General features: G+C 38.5%; 2 protein-coding genes and 1 long non-coding RNA gene across 3 annotated transcripts; 2 read left to right on the top strand and 1 right to left on the bottom strand.

The window, feature by feature from the left end:
* The first annotated feature begins 334 nt into the window (after positions 1-334).
* On the top strand, positions 335-1049 carry LOC127130952 (uncharacterized). Its single transcript, XM_051059903.1, has 2 exons — positions 335-587; positions 691-1049. Exons 1-2 carry the CDS (start codon positions 335-337, stop codon positions 1047-1049), a joined length of 612 nt encoding a protein of 203 aa, XP_050915860.1.
* An 11591-nt stretch (positions 1050-12640) lies between these two features.
* Positions 12641-13355, top strand: LOC127130951 (uncharacterized). The gene is made up of 2 exons (XM_051059902.1): positions 12641-12893; positions 12997-13355. Exons 1-2 carry the CDS (start codon positions 12641-12643, stop codon positions 13353-13355), a joined length of 612 nt encoding a protein of 203 aa, XP_050915859.1.
* Positions 13356-14232: 877 nt separating this feature from the next.
* On the bottom strand, positions 14233-15497 carry LOC127127214 (uncharacterized). Its single transcript, XR_007805282.1, has 3 exons — positions 14958-15497; positions 14586-14822; positions 14233-14361 (listed from the first exon to the last, which is right to left on the bottom strand). It is a non-coding gene; the product is annotated as an uncharacterized LOC127127214 (long non-coding RNA).
* Positions 15498-19401: the final 3904 nt, after the last annotated feature.

The raw sequence follows: 19401 nt of genomic DNA, 5'->3' as shown, positions 1-19401 counted from the left end.
CATTTTATAATCAAATATCCAAAACTCATATATTTTTATTCATAACATTTCATGCAGTAAACTACATTTTCATTCATAACTTTCCATGAAAATCAATAAAGAGCCATTTCCATACAATATCCAATAAACCTTCTATTTAAATTCAAAACGCCCAAAATCTCACAAGAAACTTGAAGCCAGTTATAGTCGTCAGAAGAAGCGGTCTTCTATTTCCTTTCGATTTCCCTTCCCAGCAGGAAACCAACAAAGGTTGGTTTCAACGTCTGAATTGATTAAGTATACAAGCCAACTACTTTCGAAATCTAAACATGAAATTCACAGAAGCACTTTAAAGATGCCAGCATTAATTTTGGATCAAAAGGACAAAATGAATTCAATGTTTTTATCTAGTAATGGGCTGGTTGAAGATCCACTGGCTATTGAGAAAGAAAGGGCCGTGATAAACCCTTGGACTTCAGAAGAGAGAAATATTTTCTTGAAGAAATTTGCTGCCTTTGGAAAAGATTTTCGGAAAATAGCTACCTTCCTTGACCACAAGACAATGGCAGACTGTGTTGAGTTCTATTACAAAAATCACAAGTCTGATTGTTTTGAAAAAATAAAAAAAAGATAACGACAAGCTCAGGAAGTTTTATAAAGCCAAAACTGACTTGATGCCAAATACTTCTATACTTGATATCTTGAATGCAGCTTCAGTGATGGCAGATGACATTGCAAGAAATCGGAGAATGCGCTCTGGGCGTGCTCTTTGGAGGGGATATAACATGACTGCCAGGGTGAAAGGTTTTGGAGTTCTTCAAGATGAAAGAGAGACTGTTGCAGCTGATGTGTTAACGAGTATATGTGGTTCTGTTTTATCCGAGGCAACAAGTTCCTGCATAACTAGTTCAGTCAATCCTGTGAAAGGCAAAAGGGCCAGGAAGTGCGTGAAAGCAAAGCCTCTACGCAAACCATCACCACCTCCAACAATGCCACAATCTTTCCGTTCCGGTTGGAATTTCACACCAAGCTCACTCCTCGAACCAATCTTCGACAGTCCAGAATTCTAGAAGAACCGGTAACAAGTTCAACCACTTTTCAGCCGCCGTTACCCAGGATGAAGTGCTTACGGTTACGGTATCACCTGAAACCAATAAAGAATGACAAGTTTAAAAACTCACAACAACAAAAAGCAAGTTGGCAGCATATAATATAACCATTTAGAAAACCAACTCAGTTCAGCTCATGTCAAGATGAAATTTGCAACATGCTACGAAGCCATAAAAATTTAAACTTCATGGCCAATCAGCAAGGACCACCGTTCCATTGCTTCGGAGTCATGTTCAGGTACAAGTACAGATAAGTATATTGCCGGATGGGGTATTAAGCTTTGGGCTGCCACACCATGTTTCTTTAGAGTTTTAGTTATTAGCTGAAGAGCTGTTGATGAGTGATTCTATGATGAAGGTTGGACCATCCATAACACCCGCCAGCTTATCAAGGTTCTAGCTTTTGCTGCAGGATCATTTGTTTCTATGCCAGCATGCCGGCCATCCAATATTTCAAAACCTGCAAGAAAAAAAAACGAAACAGCAACAACTAGAATATCAACCTCAGAAGGAAACCTCCAAAGAAGGCATTAGAAAAGACAATTGCATTTGCACTACTTACTTTAGAGAGGTTGTTGTTTTGTCCAAAACGGATACATGCTATTAACGGAGAGTTTCCGCCGCCGAATGAGCAATTCATTTTAGATTCTGAGCAACTTCAGAGTCAGTTTCAAACCATGAGCAATTACATTTTGTGGCGGAAGCTATTCTTATGCCATTTGGTTGCACAATGTAGTGGTCATAGATCACAATCAGATTTTTTGCGAAGCTTGAGCGGTAACGGTCTTCCAATCCGGCATCTCCATTGAACTCCCTCCATATCTTTAGCAGTCCCGGATGCAGCAACAACAACATGCAGCCATGGAGTTATCAAGGAAGTACAAAACAAGAAGTCTATCCACAGGCTGGAAAAATTCTACTTGAGTGCAACCATGCGAGCAAGTAATTAAGATGGCATGCTCTATCCTGTAGCACCATTGCACAAGTCAGCCAATCATTAGCATCAATGATAATCAATTCCATGCCAAATAAGTTGCATCAACACATGATATTTCATAACAGCGATCAATTTGCACTACAGAGAAGAAAGAATATTTGTTGTTGTCATTGAGGATTTACTGAAGCCGAAGCTATTAGTGCTGCACTGGCTGTTGCCAAGGCACGGCAAGAAAATGGAGAAGTGGAATTACCTGACAGAAACCGTGGGGCTGAGGCTACCCCAAGTGTCAAACACGCATCTTCCCCGATTAAGCTTGATTCTGTAGGGTCAAATAACAATGTTTCTGGCGGAGTTCGGCTGCATCATAGAGCTGTAGTTGTTGCTGCAGAGACTGGTGAAGCATTAGGTGGCATGGTTAGACAGCTTTCGATTGATCAATTTGAAAGTGAAGGCAGACGGGTCAGTTATGGCGCTCCATGAAATGCACCTGCAAAGTTAAAACAACAATAAGGCTCACATCCTGCAGTAATAAAACCAAAGCAATTGTCAAGTAGTAAAATTTCAAAAAATTCCCAATTTGGCATCCAGACAAAACAATTGGAGAAAGTGTGGTTCAGATTACCTTTCCGAGTCCAATGATCAAAGAAGGCACTCCAATTCTGAGCATCCAAAAGCACTTCCGGAATTTGCTTCTTTGAGCTTTTGAATACCAAATCCAAGAACCCTAATCTGTGAGCATAAAAGGAGACGAGTTGGTGAGAGAGAAAAAAAGAAGGCAATGAGGGGAGGCGGAGAGAATTTGAAAACGAAAAATTCGGAGGAGGACTTCACTCTTTAGCCATCACTCATTTCCTCACTCCAACCCTAAATCCGCCGCCACCCTTCATTTTCCTCACTTCACCATCTTCCTCACGAAACCTTCATCGATTCTCCCTCACAATCTACACCACAAACCCAACCATTCACAGCGAAAACCCTTACAAGTTCCTCCGCCTCGTTACTGTTCCGGTGGCCACCACAATCGCTACCATGATTTTCCTCTCCCTGCAATTTTTTTTTCTACTAGTTTTTTACAATAGGGGTTTAGTTTAGTTTTGTAAAATTTTATATTTACAGATATAACTTTTAGATTTTAGGTTTACTATATTTTTAGTTTTATAATATACTTTTGTTTTAGTTTTATAATATAAATGTTGTTAGTTTTATAATGAACTTTTTATTTTCTATTTTTAGGTCTAACATACACGTTTACTTTTATGATATATACATACTGTTTTTTCTAAGTTTTATATGTTTCAGTTCTAAGCTTAAATATATACACTCTGTTAGTTCCATAAATTTATATATATACATTACTTTACTCTCTTCAACGTCTTATATATATATATATATATGTGTTCTGTTTTTTTTTGCGATACATACATATATTTTTTTTAGTTTTTTTTGTGTAGTTTGATATACTACTTTTTTTATATAGTATAATATATACTTCTGTTTTTTAATTATATATATACATATTTCTTTTTATAGTATAATAATATTGTTTTCATATTTTATTCTTTTAACTCTATTTCGATACTGTTGCAATGCAGATTTATTGTGGATAACACGTGTGTGTTGTCTTCAACTTTTTATTTTTTTCGATTACCTTGAGTTGATGTAAAAAAAATTGTGACACTACTGTAATAATAATATTTGGTTGCTATTGTTATTTTATGTTGTATTTCATTGCGTTGCGATTTCGGAGTTAAAATTTAATTTAACTTCCAAAATTGTTTGGGCGCATAGATTTAGTGCTCAGTTTCTTGTAGAGTGACTCACACAGAAGTCCACTTTAAGTAAGCTTGAAGCTAAATTCGGTCGCTTTCAATTTCAGTTTGTTTTCGGTCCCGTGACTTACTCTTGGGCCTCCTTACAATGAGCTCTTAAGCAATATCAACTTAACTTTCAATGATTTCAAACCTTTGTACTTTAATTATTTTAGTTTAATATTCAAATCTTTTTCTAAATAAAACGTGAAGAAAAAGATTACCTGGATGTAATATCCAGTCGTAATCCCGAATATTAGGCTCAAGCTGTAAGAGCTTGCAAGCCATAAATATTCGTCTTCTCTCCAAAACACTTGTAAATATCTCAAACCATCTTCTTAATAAAGTTGGAAGAAAAAGATTACCTGGAGGGAATATCCAGTCGTAATCCCGAATATTAGGCTCAAGCTGTAAGAGCTTGTAAGCCATAAATATTCGTCTTCTCTCCAAAACACTCATAAATATTCGAATCATTTTCTTAATAAATATTGGAAAGAAACAGACTGCCTGGGTGGAATGTCCAGACGTAGTCCCGAGTATTAGACCCAAGCTGTAAGAGCTTGTAGGTCACAAGTACTCGTCTTTCAAACTTCAAAATACCTAATTCATACCTTAATACTTTTCAATAAAGATGGAAATGGAACATGGTGTATACCGTGCACTCCTGAGGCTAGGATTCGAGATGTATATCTCGCTCATCCAAGCTCTCGCCATCATTCAAAATACATCCAACCAATCAAACTCTTTTCTCGCCGCCGTGCGACTAATCAAAAAACCTTTTTCATAAATGAAAGATATATTGTCTTAAGGTGATTCAAAACAATGTTTCGGCCACGATTGTTGAGTAGAGATAAATGACGCTTTTCCGAATGTAGATTTATAAATCCGTTTGATGTGTGGTATGCGTCCACTCCTCATCTGTTTTGGGTAAAACGATGTTTTTGTCGATTAATACAATATAGCTTTCGCTAAAATCGACCAACAAACAAACATTTTTCTACCCAGAACTACGTAAGCCTTGATTTCTCTTTTGAGATACGTAGGAGCAGGATTTTTAAATCTTGTCAGGCCCACTAATAAAAAACTTAGGTTTAGTCCTTCGTTAAAAAATCCAAAAACATTTTTCCTCTCTTTTATTCTTTCTTTCCCACCTAATAAATTGAAAAGCCTAACATTTCAAACTAACATTAATGCACACAACTGACCTAATGGTTCCCGTTGAGTACAACGGACGTGAGGGGTGCTAATACCTTCCCCTTGCGTAATCGACTCCCGAACCCTGATATTGGTTGCGATGACCATATCTTATCCTTTCTTTTTGTCTTGGGTTTTATCGATATTTCCCCTTTCCTTTTAAGGAATAAATAAAGTTCGGTGGCGACTCTGTTCAGTCCATCATTGCGAGCGTTCGATCGCGCTTCGCTTTGAAGTCGTATCCCCATTTTTCGAGGTGCGACAGATGGCGACTCTGCTGGGGAATATTCATCCCTAAGTGAGTCAAGCCTAGTTAGGTCGTTTGTGTGCCTTTGTTTGTTTACCTATGTGGCTTTTCTTTATTGTTTTTACTATCTCTATTGTCATATTGATATGAATCTGTTGTATTGGTTCGATTATGGTCTGGTACTTGGATACTCTGATTGCAAACCTTATGGGAAAGACTTTTTACCCGAGTCTCGAGTAAAAACATAAGATAGGACGAGGTTGAGTAGTGCGGGTCCGCGAGATGTATTTCTCGTTGGGTCGGTACGAGAACCTCACTTAGAGTAGATTCTTGAGAAGATGTTGTCGCTCGGCAAGTAAGTTGCCGTAAGCTTCGATATTTTCTTTAGGATCCATGACTCTGAGAACCATTTGTAGAACCTTAGTTCTCTGCCCAACTAGGAAAGATGGTTGCGTAGTGTGGGTCTGCGAGATGTATTTCTCGTTGGATCGATGCGAGAACCTCACTTAGAGTAGATTCTTTAGATGGAGTTGATGCCCGGCAAGTAAGTTGCCGCAGGTAGCAAACAGTCTAATGGATCCATGACTCTAGGAACCTTTGTAACCCTAGTTCATACCCGGTGAGAACCTATTCTTGGAGAGCAATCTGATTTATCAGTACCTCGGACTTTTGAACCCGTGTATGAAAAAAAAAACAAATATGCATGGCTTGCATCGTATTCATTCGCATTCCATTGCATCTGCATCGCATCATAATGCATGTCATTTTCCAGACAAAATACAAAAAAAATTCATCCATCCTTTGTCCGTGATCAGCAAAGTGATTCTCAACACACGTTTAGAGCAAAGAACCATGTCTCAGGGGATGATGGACGAGCTAAGAAAAAGCCAAGAAGCACTGAAGGAGGAACTTAATCTTTTGAAGAGCCAAATGAGATGGGTCTTGGAAACCCTGCAAGTCTTGGTGAGAAAAGAGGGTCACCCAATATACACTGCTGCAACAAAGAGAGATACTACCCCACATCCATCTGGTGTTACCCAAAGTCAAGGGAAATTCTATACGTGGCAACTCCTCATCTACCGACATATGGCCCTCCCTCAAGACGTCATCATCAACATCCTCTGGCTATTCCTCCTCAAAATCACAGAAGTCAGGTTCAGAACAAAAATCAGAATCAGAACAAGAGGAACAAAAATCACAATGACCCAATTCCGGTGCCATATAGCAAACTCTACCCATAGCTGATCCAGAATGCTTTGGTGACCCCTCGAGCTCTCACACCTGTGTCACCATACCTGCCATGGTACAATCCAAATGCAACATGTGAATTCCATAAAGGGGCAGTGGGACATGACCTGGATTCTTGCTTAGCGCTAAAAGCCTTGGTACGAGAGTTGATTAACAAAAAGAGTTTAATCTTTGAAGAAGATCACCCGAAGATCAAGTGCGGATACCACACTGGAACAATGGGGAACTCCATCGAGGAATGCAAGAGTTTTAAGCTCAAGCTGCAAAGATTGATTGACATAAGGTCACCAACACTCAAGGAGGAAGGCTCAAGTACATATACCTTGATTTCTGGGCCAGGTAATGAGAAAGGGAAAGGACCCTTGAAAACCCTCAAGGTTTTGTTCCACAAGGAAGATGTCAGGGATGTGGCTAATGAGCTATCATTGTTTCCTGGTAAGAGCATTGAGATACCGTCTTGGATTTCCAATGTCGCGACCCTAACCAATGAAAGAAAAGGAGAAGTGAGTAGTGAATCCAAGAGACATGCGTACAACGATGAGACTGAAGGAAAAGAATTTGAAGATCATCCTGCCAATGTCAAAAAGCTTGTTGATCCCAACTTTCAAGTGGCTGAAAATGAGCAGTTAGCAATGCCCAAAGTGTTGTACCAGCAACCCCCACCTTCTGGTCTTCATTGCCAACAATCCTGGTTTACCCCTCATCCAAATCAACAAGCCCAAGGCCCGAGGTATCACAATCAGCAAAGGCCTCAAGGTAACTTGGAAGGAAAAATGATCCTCAACATCCGGTCTTCATGACATACAGCCAACTCCTACAACCTCTGATTCAAAACTCGTTGGTGGTTCCCAAGTCTCTTAAACCGGTTCCACAACCTTACCCACCCGGGTATAACCCAACTAAGAAATATGGATATCATGCCGGATCAGAAGGGCACTCAAATGAAGACTGTGACGCTTTCAAAGCCAAAGTACAGCAGCTGATTGACAACAGGTACATAGCCTTTCAAGAAGGAAGCTTGGTGGTAAATGTTAACCCATCGACCGGATAAGCGCGAAGATCTCAAAGGGTGTTCCCCTAAGTTAATGGATCAAGATTGAAGAAGTCATTCCCTAAAGTTGGCAATCATTTGGCTGTTTCAGCATTTCTTTTGTTAGTTTCTTTGCATGTTAGTTGTTATTTGCTTTTAAACATTGTTGTTTTATTTGAATTGGTAAGATTAATGAAATGTTTATGCATCTTTTGAATCGATCCATTCGTATTCACTCGTTTTTCATTTATGTTAAAAAAACAAAAATTCTCCTCTCATTCACTTTTGTTTATCAAACTGTTGTGTTAACAAAGATTGGAGGGAGGATGATGAAAACGAAACACCTGAAATTGTTGTGGTATGCTTTTGAGTAAAACCTTGTCGATGATGTAAGGCATTGTTTCAAATCCCCAAACACTGGAGTGATAAGGAGTTAATCCCTAGACAACCACTTTGAGCCTAGAAGTTGGTGTTTATTTCGGATCTAAAACCCTTAATCTTAACCTGGGGCAGGGTAGTTGTGTTCAGATATTTTGATCATGTATTCGATCTTTCAAAAATCGTCCATATGAACACCCTCCAATTAGGTTCAACCACGTGTTATCCTTCGCACACATGTTGAAGTGTTGAAGAAGTTAAGAAAAGCTAAAATTAGTGTTGGTTGATCCTTATCCACCAATAATGTGGCAGTCAATACCTTTAAAAAATAAATAATAAAAGTCCGCTAAGTCAAACACCACAAAAATGACTTAGGCAAAAGTCAGGGCATCCCGATGGACCGAAAGCTTCAAAGAAGCGGTCCAGGCAAAATAAGGGACAAAGAAAAACAAAAAGAGGTCACCAAAACCCTCAACAAAACAAAAAAATAAGGTGACTGCCATTTCAAGAAAAATTCGTCTTGAATCCTCATCACACCTTCGAACCCTCTTGGAAGTCGAATGCGTGTATTGAATTAACTGAACGTAGGAACTGGAGATCATCAAGAAGAAGGGGTGGGTAAAAATAAATTTTGAGCCTTATATCCTTTTGTTTCAAAAAACCGTGAACCAGACCACGTTACAACCCTTCAAAGACCTAATTGAGGCAGGGTTTATCTTGAAAGCATACTATAACAAGTTTGTGTTAACTTGACTCCAAACGATTTTTGTTAATCATTTGATAGCACCAACTTGCATACTGTGAATGACTTGATCACCATTGTATTCTTATCATTGACCCGTTCACTGTATTTCACCCGTTCATATCAATAAACTTTGATTTCAAATTTTTGCATAAACACTGCATTAAAATTACCATTTTTGAATGAACAATCTTATTTGCAAGTCAACACTTAGCATCAAAGAAATGCCAAATACAGTTGAGGAACTTGATGGAGTGAAAGAAGTCTAGTCAAGGGCAAATCACTTTGAGCATCAGTTAATTCGAGCTAGTCACCCTAAGGGTCATCTAGCCAAGGGTAATCTGCTTCAAGAATCAGACAGGGGCAAGCCACCTCAGAGCTCAGTAAGTCCAATCACTCCAATGTTCAGTTAACCAAGGGTAATCTGCTTCAAGAATCAGACAGGGGCAAGCCACCTCAGAGCTCAGTAAGTCCAATCACTCCAATGTTCAGTTAACCAAGGGTAATCTGCTTCAAGAATCAGACAGGGGCAAGCCACCTCAGAGCTCAGTAAGTCCAATCACTCCAATGTTCAGTTAACTAAGAGTAATTTGCTTCAAGAATTAGACCGGGGCAAGCCACCTCAGAGCTCAATGAGTCCAGCTATCCAAAGGACAATCAACCAAGAGTCTACCATTCCAGCATTTGGTTAGCCAAGTTCGGACCGCTGCAAGTTACAAACGCTTGGGGCAAGCCATCTCGAGGTAGTCTCATGGCAAGTTGTTTCCAAACTCACTTTCAAGGTGAACATTTCCAAAGACCCAACAAACTGGGGCAAGATGAGCCACAGAGGGGCAGAACCTCTTTCTTCGTGCTTTCAAACTGCTCAAACAAATTCTGCCATACGTCAACAACTATCGAGTTTAAGACGAGTGCCTGAAAATTATGCTAGCACGATTCATTGATCCTCCAAAAGGATCCATTGGCTAAGTTGTGGCTATCAAGCTGGATAGAATTCTCCTTTGACAACATCTATCACAAATATTTGGTTAAGTTCTCGGTGTTGAGGAATCTTGAGCTTCCATAAAAAGCCTTTACAAACTCCCAGTCTGCCCAGTGTCAGCATTCTCATAATCATGATCATTCATATATCATGCATAAAAGGAAATTCAAATCATGCATAGCCGAAATGTACTTCGTGCTCATTTTGCATTGACCCAGGTCTTGTTGTTGATCCTATATCCTTTGACCTTTGATTCCAGTCTGTATTTGGTGCCCTTAAACCATCATCCGGTTTTTGCAGTCATTTTCAAATCCAACCCAGTTGGCACCTATTAGAAAATTTTCCATTAAGGTTCATTTTTCTTTTTGGATTATCCGATGAATTTCCGGATTACTCCTTGGTTTATTGATGAATTTCCATAACTGGTCTGATGTATTTCCAGATGTTTCACCATCTATCTGAGGTGTTCTCTGATGTGTCTATATTCTGATGTATTTCCAGAATTTCCTTGATGTATTACCGGATGTGTCTGTATTCTGTTGTATTTCCGGAATATCACTTGTAATTCCGATGCATTTCCAGAATTTGTTTCTTTTACTCTCTGATGAATTCTCAGACATGTCACTTTTATTCTGACGAAGTTCCAGGACCCCTATGTCATTCCCTGGAATTGTTTCAAGACTCATTGGTGTCACCTAAAGATCAGTTGTTGCTAGGCATTATTCCAAGCTCAGTTGTTACTAGAACTCATTTCAAAGTCCAATTGTTGTTGGCAAAATCCGTTAAAAGCTGGTTGTAGTCCATTGCTTACGGTCAGAGTCCAATTGTTGTTATTCCGGGGTCAGGCCATCCTTGAACCTGCTCTGAAGAGTTTTTCCTTTCTTTGTTCAATCCTATTCAGGTCTTATACGAACCTGTCATTGAACCATTTTATTCCGGGGTCCGTTCATGCTTGAACCTACTCTGAAGATTCTTTGTTCAATCCTATTCAGGTCTTATATGAACCTGTCATTGAACCTTTTTATTCCGGGGTCCGGTCATGCTTGAACCTGCTCTGAAGATTCTTTGTTCAATCCTATTCAGGTCTTATATGAACCTGTCATTGAACCTTTTTATTCCGGGGTCAGGTCATCCTTGAACCTGCTCTGAAGATTCTTTGTTCAATCCTATTCAGGTCTTATATGAACCTGTCATTGAACCTTTTTATTCCGGGGTCAGGTCATCCTTGAACCTGCTCTGAAGATTCTTTGTTCAATCCTATTCAGGTCTTATATGAACCTGTCATTGAACCTTTTTATTCCGGGGTCCGGTCATGCTTGAACCTACTCTGAAGATTCTTTGTTCAATCCTATTCAGGTCATGTACGAACCGGTCATTGAACCTTTTTATTCCGGGGTCCGGTCATGCTTGAACCTACTCTGAAGATTCTTTGTTCAATCCTATTCAGGTCATGTATGAACCTGTCATTGAACCTTTTTATTCCGGGGTCCGGTCAGGCTTGAACCTACTCTGAAGACTCTTTGTTCAATTCTATTCAGGTCATGTACGAACCTGTCATTGAACCTTCTATTCCGGGGTCCGGTCATACTTGAACCTATACTGAAGTTTTTTCTCTGTTTGTTCAATACCATTCAGGTCATGTATGAACCTGTTGTTGAACCCTTATTCCGGTGTCAGGTCATACATGAACCTGTTCTGAAGAGTTTTCTCCTTGATTATTCCCCAGCGTTGTCAGGTCTTATATGAACCTGTCATAGCATCTTTTTCTTTATTCGGTTGTATTCTAAGTGCCGTTTATCAAATCTCACTTTGAATACTCCCCAGTGTGTGTGTGATTCGCCAGCAGGACTGTTTTCCCAGCAAGTTGTTTCTTACCGTTTGTCTGTCCCCCTGTGGATCATCAGCATTCCCCACAGTTTTGGTCTGTCTAGTAGCACCTCCTGTCAAGGGTCCATCATATCCCTAGCAGATGAAAATTACAAAAAAAATCCTGCATCCATGCATATCATGTCATATCATATCATGTCATATCATATCATATCATGTCATATCATATCATATCATGTCACACCATGTCATAGGGATTCAGGATCAAAATCCGGGTCTTTTTAGTATTTAACCATCTCCCACTATGATCATATGAAGAGTGTCCTGCTTCATATGATCTAGTAGAAGATACTTAAATAGGGGCAACTGTCATACCCCGATTTTGACCCTGAATTTTTTATTTTGATTGGCACTTGGCCTAAAATTCATTTGCATACATTCATTCCCAACTCCATATTTTTGTTGCACATTGGTCATTGCCTATGCCTTTTTGATCATGGTGCTTTTGATTATAAGATGGATTTTAATATCTTGACTTCTTTTTATTTTTAATTTGATTTTAATTTCAAATTAAGTTTAAATTCCAATTGTCAATTTAATCTTAATTGTTTATTTTTACTAACGACTAAAACTCTAATCGATTTTTATTTCCAAATGAATGTTAGAGTTGGCATCCAAGTAATTTTAAATGAATTATAAATTAATTTGATTTTTAATTTGGTTTTTACTGATTTGTTATTATTATTTAAATAGATATTTAAGTTAGTTTTGGGATTAGGCCTAAAAGTCCTTTCCATTTTATAAACCAACTTCTCAATTATCCATTTTATAATCAAATATCCAAAACTCATATATTTTTATTCATAACATTTCATGCAGTAAACTACATTTTCATTCATAACTTTCCATGAAAATCAATAAAGAGCCATTTCCATACAATATCCAATAAACCTTCTATTTAAATTCAAAACGCCCAAAATCTCACAAGAAACTTGAAGCCAGTTATAGTCGTCAGAAGAAGCGGTCTTCTATTTCCTTTCGATTTCCCTTCCCAGCAGGAAACCAACAAAGGTTGGTTTCAACGTCTGAATTGATTAAGTATACAAGCCAACTACTTTCGAAATCTAAACATGAAATTCACAGAAGCACTTTAAAGATGCCAGCATTAATTTTGGATCAAAAGGACAAAATGAATTCAATGTTTTTATCTAGTAATGGGCTGGTTGAAGATCCACTGGCTATTGAGAAAGAAAGGGCCGTGATAAACCCTTGGACTTCAGAAGAGAGAAATATTTTCTTGAAGAAATTTGCTGCCTTTGGAAAAGATTTTCGGAAAATAGCTACCTTCCTTGACCACAAGACAATGGCAGACTGTGTTGAGTTCTATTACAAAAATCACAAGTCTGATTGTTTTGAAAAAATAAAAAAAAGATAACGACAAGCTCAGGAAGTTTTATAAAGCCAAAACTGACTTGATGCCAAATACTTCTATACTTGATATCTTGAATGCAGCTTCAGTGATGGCAGATGACATTGCAAGAAATCGGAGAATGCGCTCTGGGCGTGCTCTTTGGAGGGGATATAACATGACTGCCAGGGTGAAAGGTTTTGGAGTTCTTCAAGATGAAAGAGAGACTGTTGCAGCTGATGTGTTAACGAGTATATGTGGTTCTGTTTTATCCGAGGCAACAAGTTCCTGCATAACTAGTTCAGTCAATCCTGTGAAAGGCAAAAGGGCCAGGAAGTGCGTGAAAGCAAAGCCTCTACGCAAACCATCACCACCTCCAACAATGCCACAATCTTTCCGTTCCGGTTGGAATTTCACACCAAGCTCACTCCTCGAACCAATCTTCGACAGTCCAGAATTCTAGAAGAACCGGTAACAAGTTCAACCACTTTTCAGCCGCCGTTACCCAGGATGAAGTGCTTACGGTTACGGTATCACCTGAAACCAATAAAGAATGACAAGTTTAAAAACTCACAACAACAAAAAGCAAGTTGGCAGCATATAATATAACCATTTAGAAAACCAACTCAGTTCAGCTCATGTCAAGATGAAATTTGCAACATGCTACGAAGCCATAAAAATTTAAACTTCATGGCCAATCAGCAAGGACCACCGTTCCATTGCTTCGGAGTCATGTTCAGGTACAAGTACAGATAAGTATATTGCCGGATGGGGTATTAAGCTTTGGGCTGCCACACCATGTTTCTTTAGAGTTTTAGTTATTAGCTGAAGAGCTGTTGATGAGTGATTCTATGATGAAGGTTGGACCATCCATAACACCCGCCAGCTTATCAAGGTTCTAGCTTTTGCTGCAGGATCATTTGTTTCTATGCCAGCATGCCGGCCATCCAATATTTCAAAACCTGCAAGAAAAAAAAACGAAACAGCAACAACTAGAATATCAACCTCAGAAGGAAACCTCCAAAGAAGGCATTAGAAAAGACAATTGCATTTGCACTACTTACTTTAGAGAGGTTGTTGTTTTGTCCAAAACGGATACATGCTATTAACGGAGAGTTTCCGCCGCCGAATGAGCAATTCATTTTAGATTCTGAGCAACTTCAGAGTCAGTTTCAAACCATGAGCAATTACATTTTGTGGCGGAAGCTATTCTTATGCCATTTGGTTGCACAATGTAGTGGTCATAGATCACAATCAGATTTTTTGCGAAGCTTGAGCGGTAACGGTCTTCCAATCCGGCATCTCCATTGAACTCCCTCCATATCTTTAGCAGTCCCGGCATGCAGCAACAACAACATGCAGCCATGGAGTTATCAAGGAAGTACAAAACAAGAAGTCTATCCACAGGCTGGAAAAATTCTACTTGAGTGCAACCATGCGAGCAAGTAATTAAGATGGCATGCTCTATCCTGTAGCACCATTGCACAAGTCAGCCAATCATTAGCATCAATGATAATCAATTCCATGCCAAATAAGTTGCATCAACACATGATATTTCATAACAGCGATCAATTTGCACTACAGAGAAGAAAGAATATTTGTTGTTGTCATTGAGGATTTACTGAAGCCGAAGCTATTAGTGCTGCACTGGCTGTTGCCAAGGCACGGCAAGAAAATGGAGAAGTGGAATTACCTGACAGAAACCGTGGGGCTGAGGCTACCCCAAGTGTCAAACACGCATCTTCCCCGATTAAGCTTGATTCTGTAGGGTCAAATAACAATGTTTCTGGCGGAGTTCGGCTGCATCATAGAGCTGTAGTTGTTGCTGCAGAGACTGGTGAAGCATTAGGTGGCATGGTTAGACAGCTTTCGATTGATCAATTTGAAAGTGAAGGCAGACGGGTCAGTTATGGCGCTCCATGAAATGCACCTGCAAAGTTAAAACAACAATAAGGCTCACATCCTGCAGTAATAAAACCAAAGCAATTGTCAAGTAGTAAAATTTCAAAAAATTCCCAATTTGGCATCCAGACAAAACAATTGGAGAAAGTGTGGTTCAGATTACCTTTCCGAGTCCAATGATCAAAGAAGGCACTCCAATTCTGAGCATCCAAAAGCACTTCCGGAATTTGCTTCTTTGAGCTTTTGAATACCAAATCCAAGAACCCTAATCTGTGAGCATAAAAGGAGACGAGTTGGTGAGAGAGAAAAAAAGAAGGCAATGAGGGGAGGCGGAGAGAATTTGAAAACGAAAAATTCGGAGGAGGACTTCACTCTTTAGCCATCACTCATTTCCTCACTCCAACCCTAAATCCGCCGCCACCCTTCATTTTCCTCACTTCACCATCTTCCTCACGAAACCTTCATCGATTCTCCCTCACAATCTACACCGCAAACCCAACCATTCACAGCGAAAACCCTTACAAGTTCCTCCGCCTCGTTACTGTTCCGGTGGCCACCACAATCGCTACCATGATTTTCCTCTCCCTGCAATTTTTTTTTCTACTAGTTTTTTACAATAGGGGTTTAGTTTAGTTTTGTAAAATTTTATATTTACAGATATAACTTTTAGATTTTAGGTTTACTATATTTTTAGTTTTATAATATACTTTTGTTTTAGTTTTATAATATAAATGTTGTTAGTTTTATAATGAACTTTTTATTTTCTATTTTTAGGTCTAACATACACGTTTACTTTTATGATATATACATACTGTTTTTTTCTAAGTTTTATATGTTTCAGTTCTAAGCTTAAATATATACACTCTGTTAGTTCCATAAATTTATATATATACATTACTTTACTCTCTTCAACGTCTTATATATATATATATATATATGTGTTCTGTTTTTTTTTGCGATACATACATATATTTTTTTTAGTTTTTTTTGTGTAGTTTGATATACTACTTTTTTTTATATAGTATAATATATACTTCTGTTTTTTAATTATATATATACATATTTCTTTTTATAGTATAATAATATTGTTTTCATATTTTATTCTTTTAACTCTATTTCGATACTGTTGCAATGCAGATTTATTGTGGATAACACGTGTGTGTTGTCTTCAACTTTTTATTTTTTTCGATTACCTTGAGTTGATGTAAAAAAAATTGTGACACTACTGTAATAATAATATTTGGTTGCTATTGTTATTTTATGTTGTATTTCATTGCGTTGCGATTTCGGAGTTAAAATTTAATTTAACTTCCAAAATTGTTTGGGCGCATAGATTTAGTGCTCAGTTTCTTGTAGAGTGACTCACACAGAAGTCCACTTTAAGTAAGCTTGAAGCTAAATTCGGTCGCTTTCAATTTCAGTTTGTTTTCGGTCCCGTGACTTACTCTTGGGCCTCCTTACAATGAGCTCTTAAGCAATATCAACTTAACTTTCAATGATTTCAAACCTTTGTACTTTAATTATTTTAGTTTAATATTCAAATCTTTTTCTAAATAAAACGTGAAGAAAAAGATTACCTGGATGTAATATCCAGTCGTAATCCCGAATATTAGGCTCAAGCTGTAAGAGCTTGCAAGCCATAAATATTCGTCTTCTCTCCAAAACACTTGTAAATATCTCAAACCATCTTCTTAATAAAGTTGGAAGAAAAAGATTACCTGGAGGGAATATCCAGTCGTAATCCCGAATATTAGGCTCAAGCTGTAAGAGCTTGTAAGCCATAAATATTCGTCTTCTCTCCAAAACACTCATAAATATTCGAATCATTTTCTTAATAAATATTGGAAAGAAACAGACTGCCTGGGTGGAATGTCCAGACGTAGTCCCGAGTATTAGACCCAAGCTGTAAGAGCTTGTAGGTCACAAGTACTCGTCTTTCAAACTTCAAAATACCTAATTCATACCTTAATACTTTTCAATAAAGATGGAAATGGAACATGGTGTATACCGTGCACTCCTGAGGCTAGGATTCGAGATGTATATCTCGCTCATCCAAGCTCTCGCCATCATTCAAAATACATCCAACCAATCAAACTCTTTTCTCGCCGCCGTGCGACTAATCAAAAAACCTTTTTCATAAATGAAAGATATATTGTCTTAAGGTGATTCAAAACAATGTTTCGGCCACGATTGTTGAGTAGAGATAAATGACGCTTTTCCGAATGTAGATTTATAAATCCGTTTGATGTGTGGTATGCGTCCACTCCTCATCTGTTTTGGGTAAAACGATGTTTTTGTCGATTAATAAAATATAGCTTTCGCTAAAATCGACCAACAAACAAACATTTTTCTACCCAGAACTACGTAAGCCTTGATTTCTCTTTTGAGATACGTAGGAGCAGGATTTTTAAATCTTGTCAGGCCCACTAATAAAAAACTTAGGTTTAGTCCTTCGTTAAAAAATCCAAAAACATTTTTCCTCTCTTTTATTCTTTCTTTCCCACCTAATAAATTGAAAAGCCTAACATTTCAAACTAACATTAATGCACACAACTGACCTAATGGTTCCCGTTGAGTACAACGGACGTGAGGGGTGCTAATACCTTCCCCTTGCGTAATCGACTCCCGAACCCTGATATTGGTTGCGATGACCATATCTTATCCTTTCTTTTTGTCTTGGGTTTTATCGATATTTCCCCTTTCCTTTTAAGGAATAAATAAAGTTCGGTGGCGACTCTGTTCAGTCCATCATTGCGAGCGTTCGATCGCGCTTCGCTTTGAAGTCGTATCCCCATTTTTCGAGGTGCGACAATATACATTCGGAAATTTCATTATTGCATCATTACACCTTGTGATTCATTGTTATTTTGACTCTCTGTTGTGGTGGGACTTTATCCGCATACAGGGCTGGTGTGTTTGTCCTCTTTCAATTGTAGAGTGTCAACCCCTTAAGCAGAAAGACTTTAACCTTTCTCCCTTCCCCATTGAGTTATTTCCTCGTGGATGATTATTATTTCAGTGTCCTCTCCAGTTGATTAACTGGATGGAACCATTCCCCTTGAGTTATATCCTTAATGGGTTGAGTCTTGATTGACCGTTTCTTTCTAGATCTTACCTAGACAGATGCTTTTGACCCCCTGAGAGTTTATTACCGAGTAACTAGTGATATTTTTTGTTAGTTTGCAGTTTGTTACTTCTTGCCCAATACCCGACAAAAGTAACAGCGGATTCGTTTTCACGTTTCCCCAGGAAGTATATCCTTGATATGTTCATCATAACCGATGACAAATATTTTCTTCCCCCCTTTTGAGTTTACCCTTGATATGTTCATCCTAACCAGTGACAGATATTTTCCCTTTGATATTCTACCTAGTAAAAAGGTAGTTGTAATCCCTATTTTGTTCCCCAGAGAGTTAATCCTTGATATGTTCATCCTAACCGATGACGGGTTTCCTTCTCTTTGCGGTCTTCTACCCAGTAATTGGTAGTTGTAAATCCTGATCTTCTCCCCTTCGTAGAGTTTATCCTTGATATGTTCACTTTAACCGGTGATGGATATCCTCTTTGTGGTTTTCTATCCAGTAAATGATAGATATAATTCCTATTCTTCCCTGCAAAGTCTATCCTTGATATGTTCATCCTAACCGGTGACGAATATTCTCTTTCTGGTATTCTATCCAGCATTCGATAGATGTAATTCCTACTTTGTTCAGGCGGTTTATCCTTGATATGTTCATCTTAACCGATGACGGGTATCCTTCTTAACATCCCCGGGCAAGTCTATCGTTGATATGTTCATCTTAACTGATGACGAATTTTCTTTCCTTTGAGTCTATCCTTGATATGTTCATTTTAACTAGTGACGGGTATTCTCTCCTTTTTGGTCTTCTGCCCAGTAATCGGTAGTTGTAAATCCTATGTTTAGCTTTTCCCTAGCAAGTCTATTCTTACCCAGTAACCGGTAATGAATACACCTCCTGGTGGCCCTCAGCGAGTCATCCTTGATATGTTTACCCTAACCGGTAACGGATGTCCTCCCTGTCAGATTATGTTATCCCCGTATCCAGTAACGGTAATGGATAATATATTTCTGCTCCTCCTGTGTTGAAGATCTTTTCTTCCTCATTCGAGTTTGATTTGCGTATTTCCTTAGTAAAATCGATGTTCCTGCTTGGTTCGAGTATTTTAGTTTGGTTCTGATTTACTCGTTTCCCCTGCAGGTGTTCCTTTGTTCCTCGGCTGAGTCTTTCCATTGATTTATTTTCATGGAATTCCTCTAGTCCCCCAGTAGTTTTTAAGTCGTAGCCTGGCCTACGCACAACCCTTTTTATTCCCCCCAGAGTCTCTGTCTCCCTAGTGAGTTTTTCTTATGGAATGCATTATGCTCCTGCGGACTTTCAGTCTATCCGTATTCTTTTCCTTTATGGCAATATTTCCCCACAAAGATTTATTTTAACATTCATAGCATATGCATCATGAGGTCTCTTAGGGACCAAAACTTGTTTCTATATGTTGTTATTTAAGCTCATTCTACTGAGTCGATACGAAGATTTTAACCTTCATCTCCTCAGTTAGAACGTTCTTAAATAGGGGCAGCTGTAAGACCC

This window comes from Lathyrus oleraceus, chromosome 3 (genome assembly GCF_024323335.1).
Source record: "Lathyrus oleraceus cultivar Zhongwan6 chromosome 3, CAAS_Psat_ZW6_1.0, whole genome shotgun sequence".
NCBI classification, from domain to species: domain Eukaryota; kingdom Viridiplantae; phylum Streptophyta; class Magnoliopsida; order Fabales; family Fabaceae; genus Lathyrus; species Lathyrus oleraceus.
Note: the sequence above shows the minus strand (reverse complement) of the source record. Positions and strands in the feature narration are given on the sequence as shown.

Bases quoted from the DNA above. Each gene is read 5' to 3' on its own strand.
- LOC127130951 (XM_051059902.1), top strand. From the start codon at position 12,641: ATGCCAGCATTAATTTTGGATCAAAAGGACAAAATGAATTCAATGTTT. The intron at 12,894-12,996 runs GTTTTGAAAAAA...TCTTGAATGCAG, and splicing joins CAAAAATCACAAGTCTGATT to CTTCAGTGATGGCAGATGAC.
- LOC127130952 (XM_051059903.1), top strand. From the start codon at position 335: ATGCCAGCATTAATTTTGGATCAAAAGGACAAAATGAATTCAATGTTT. The intron at 588-690 runs GTTTTGAAAAAA...TCTTGAATGCAG, and splicing joins CAAAAATCACAAGTCTGATT to CTTCAGTGATGGCAGATGAC.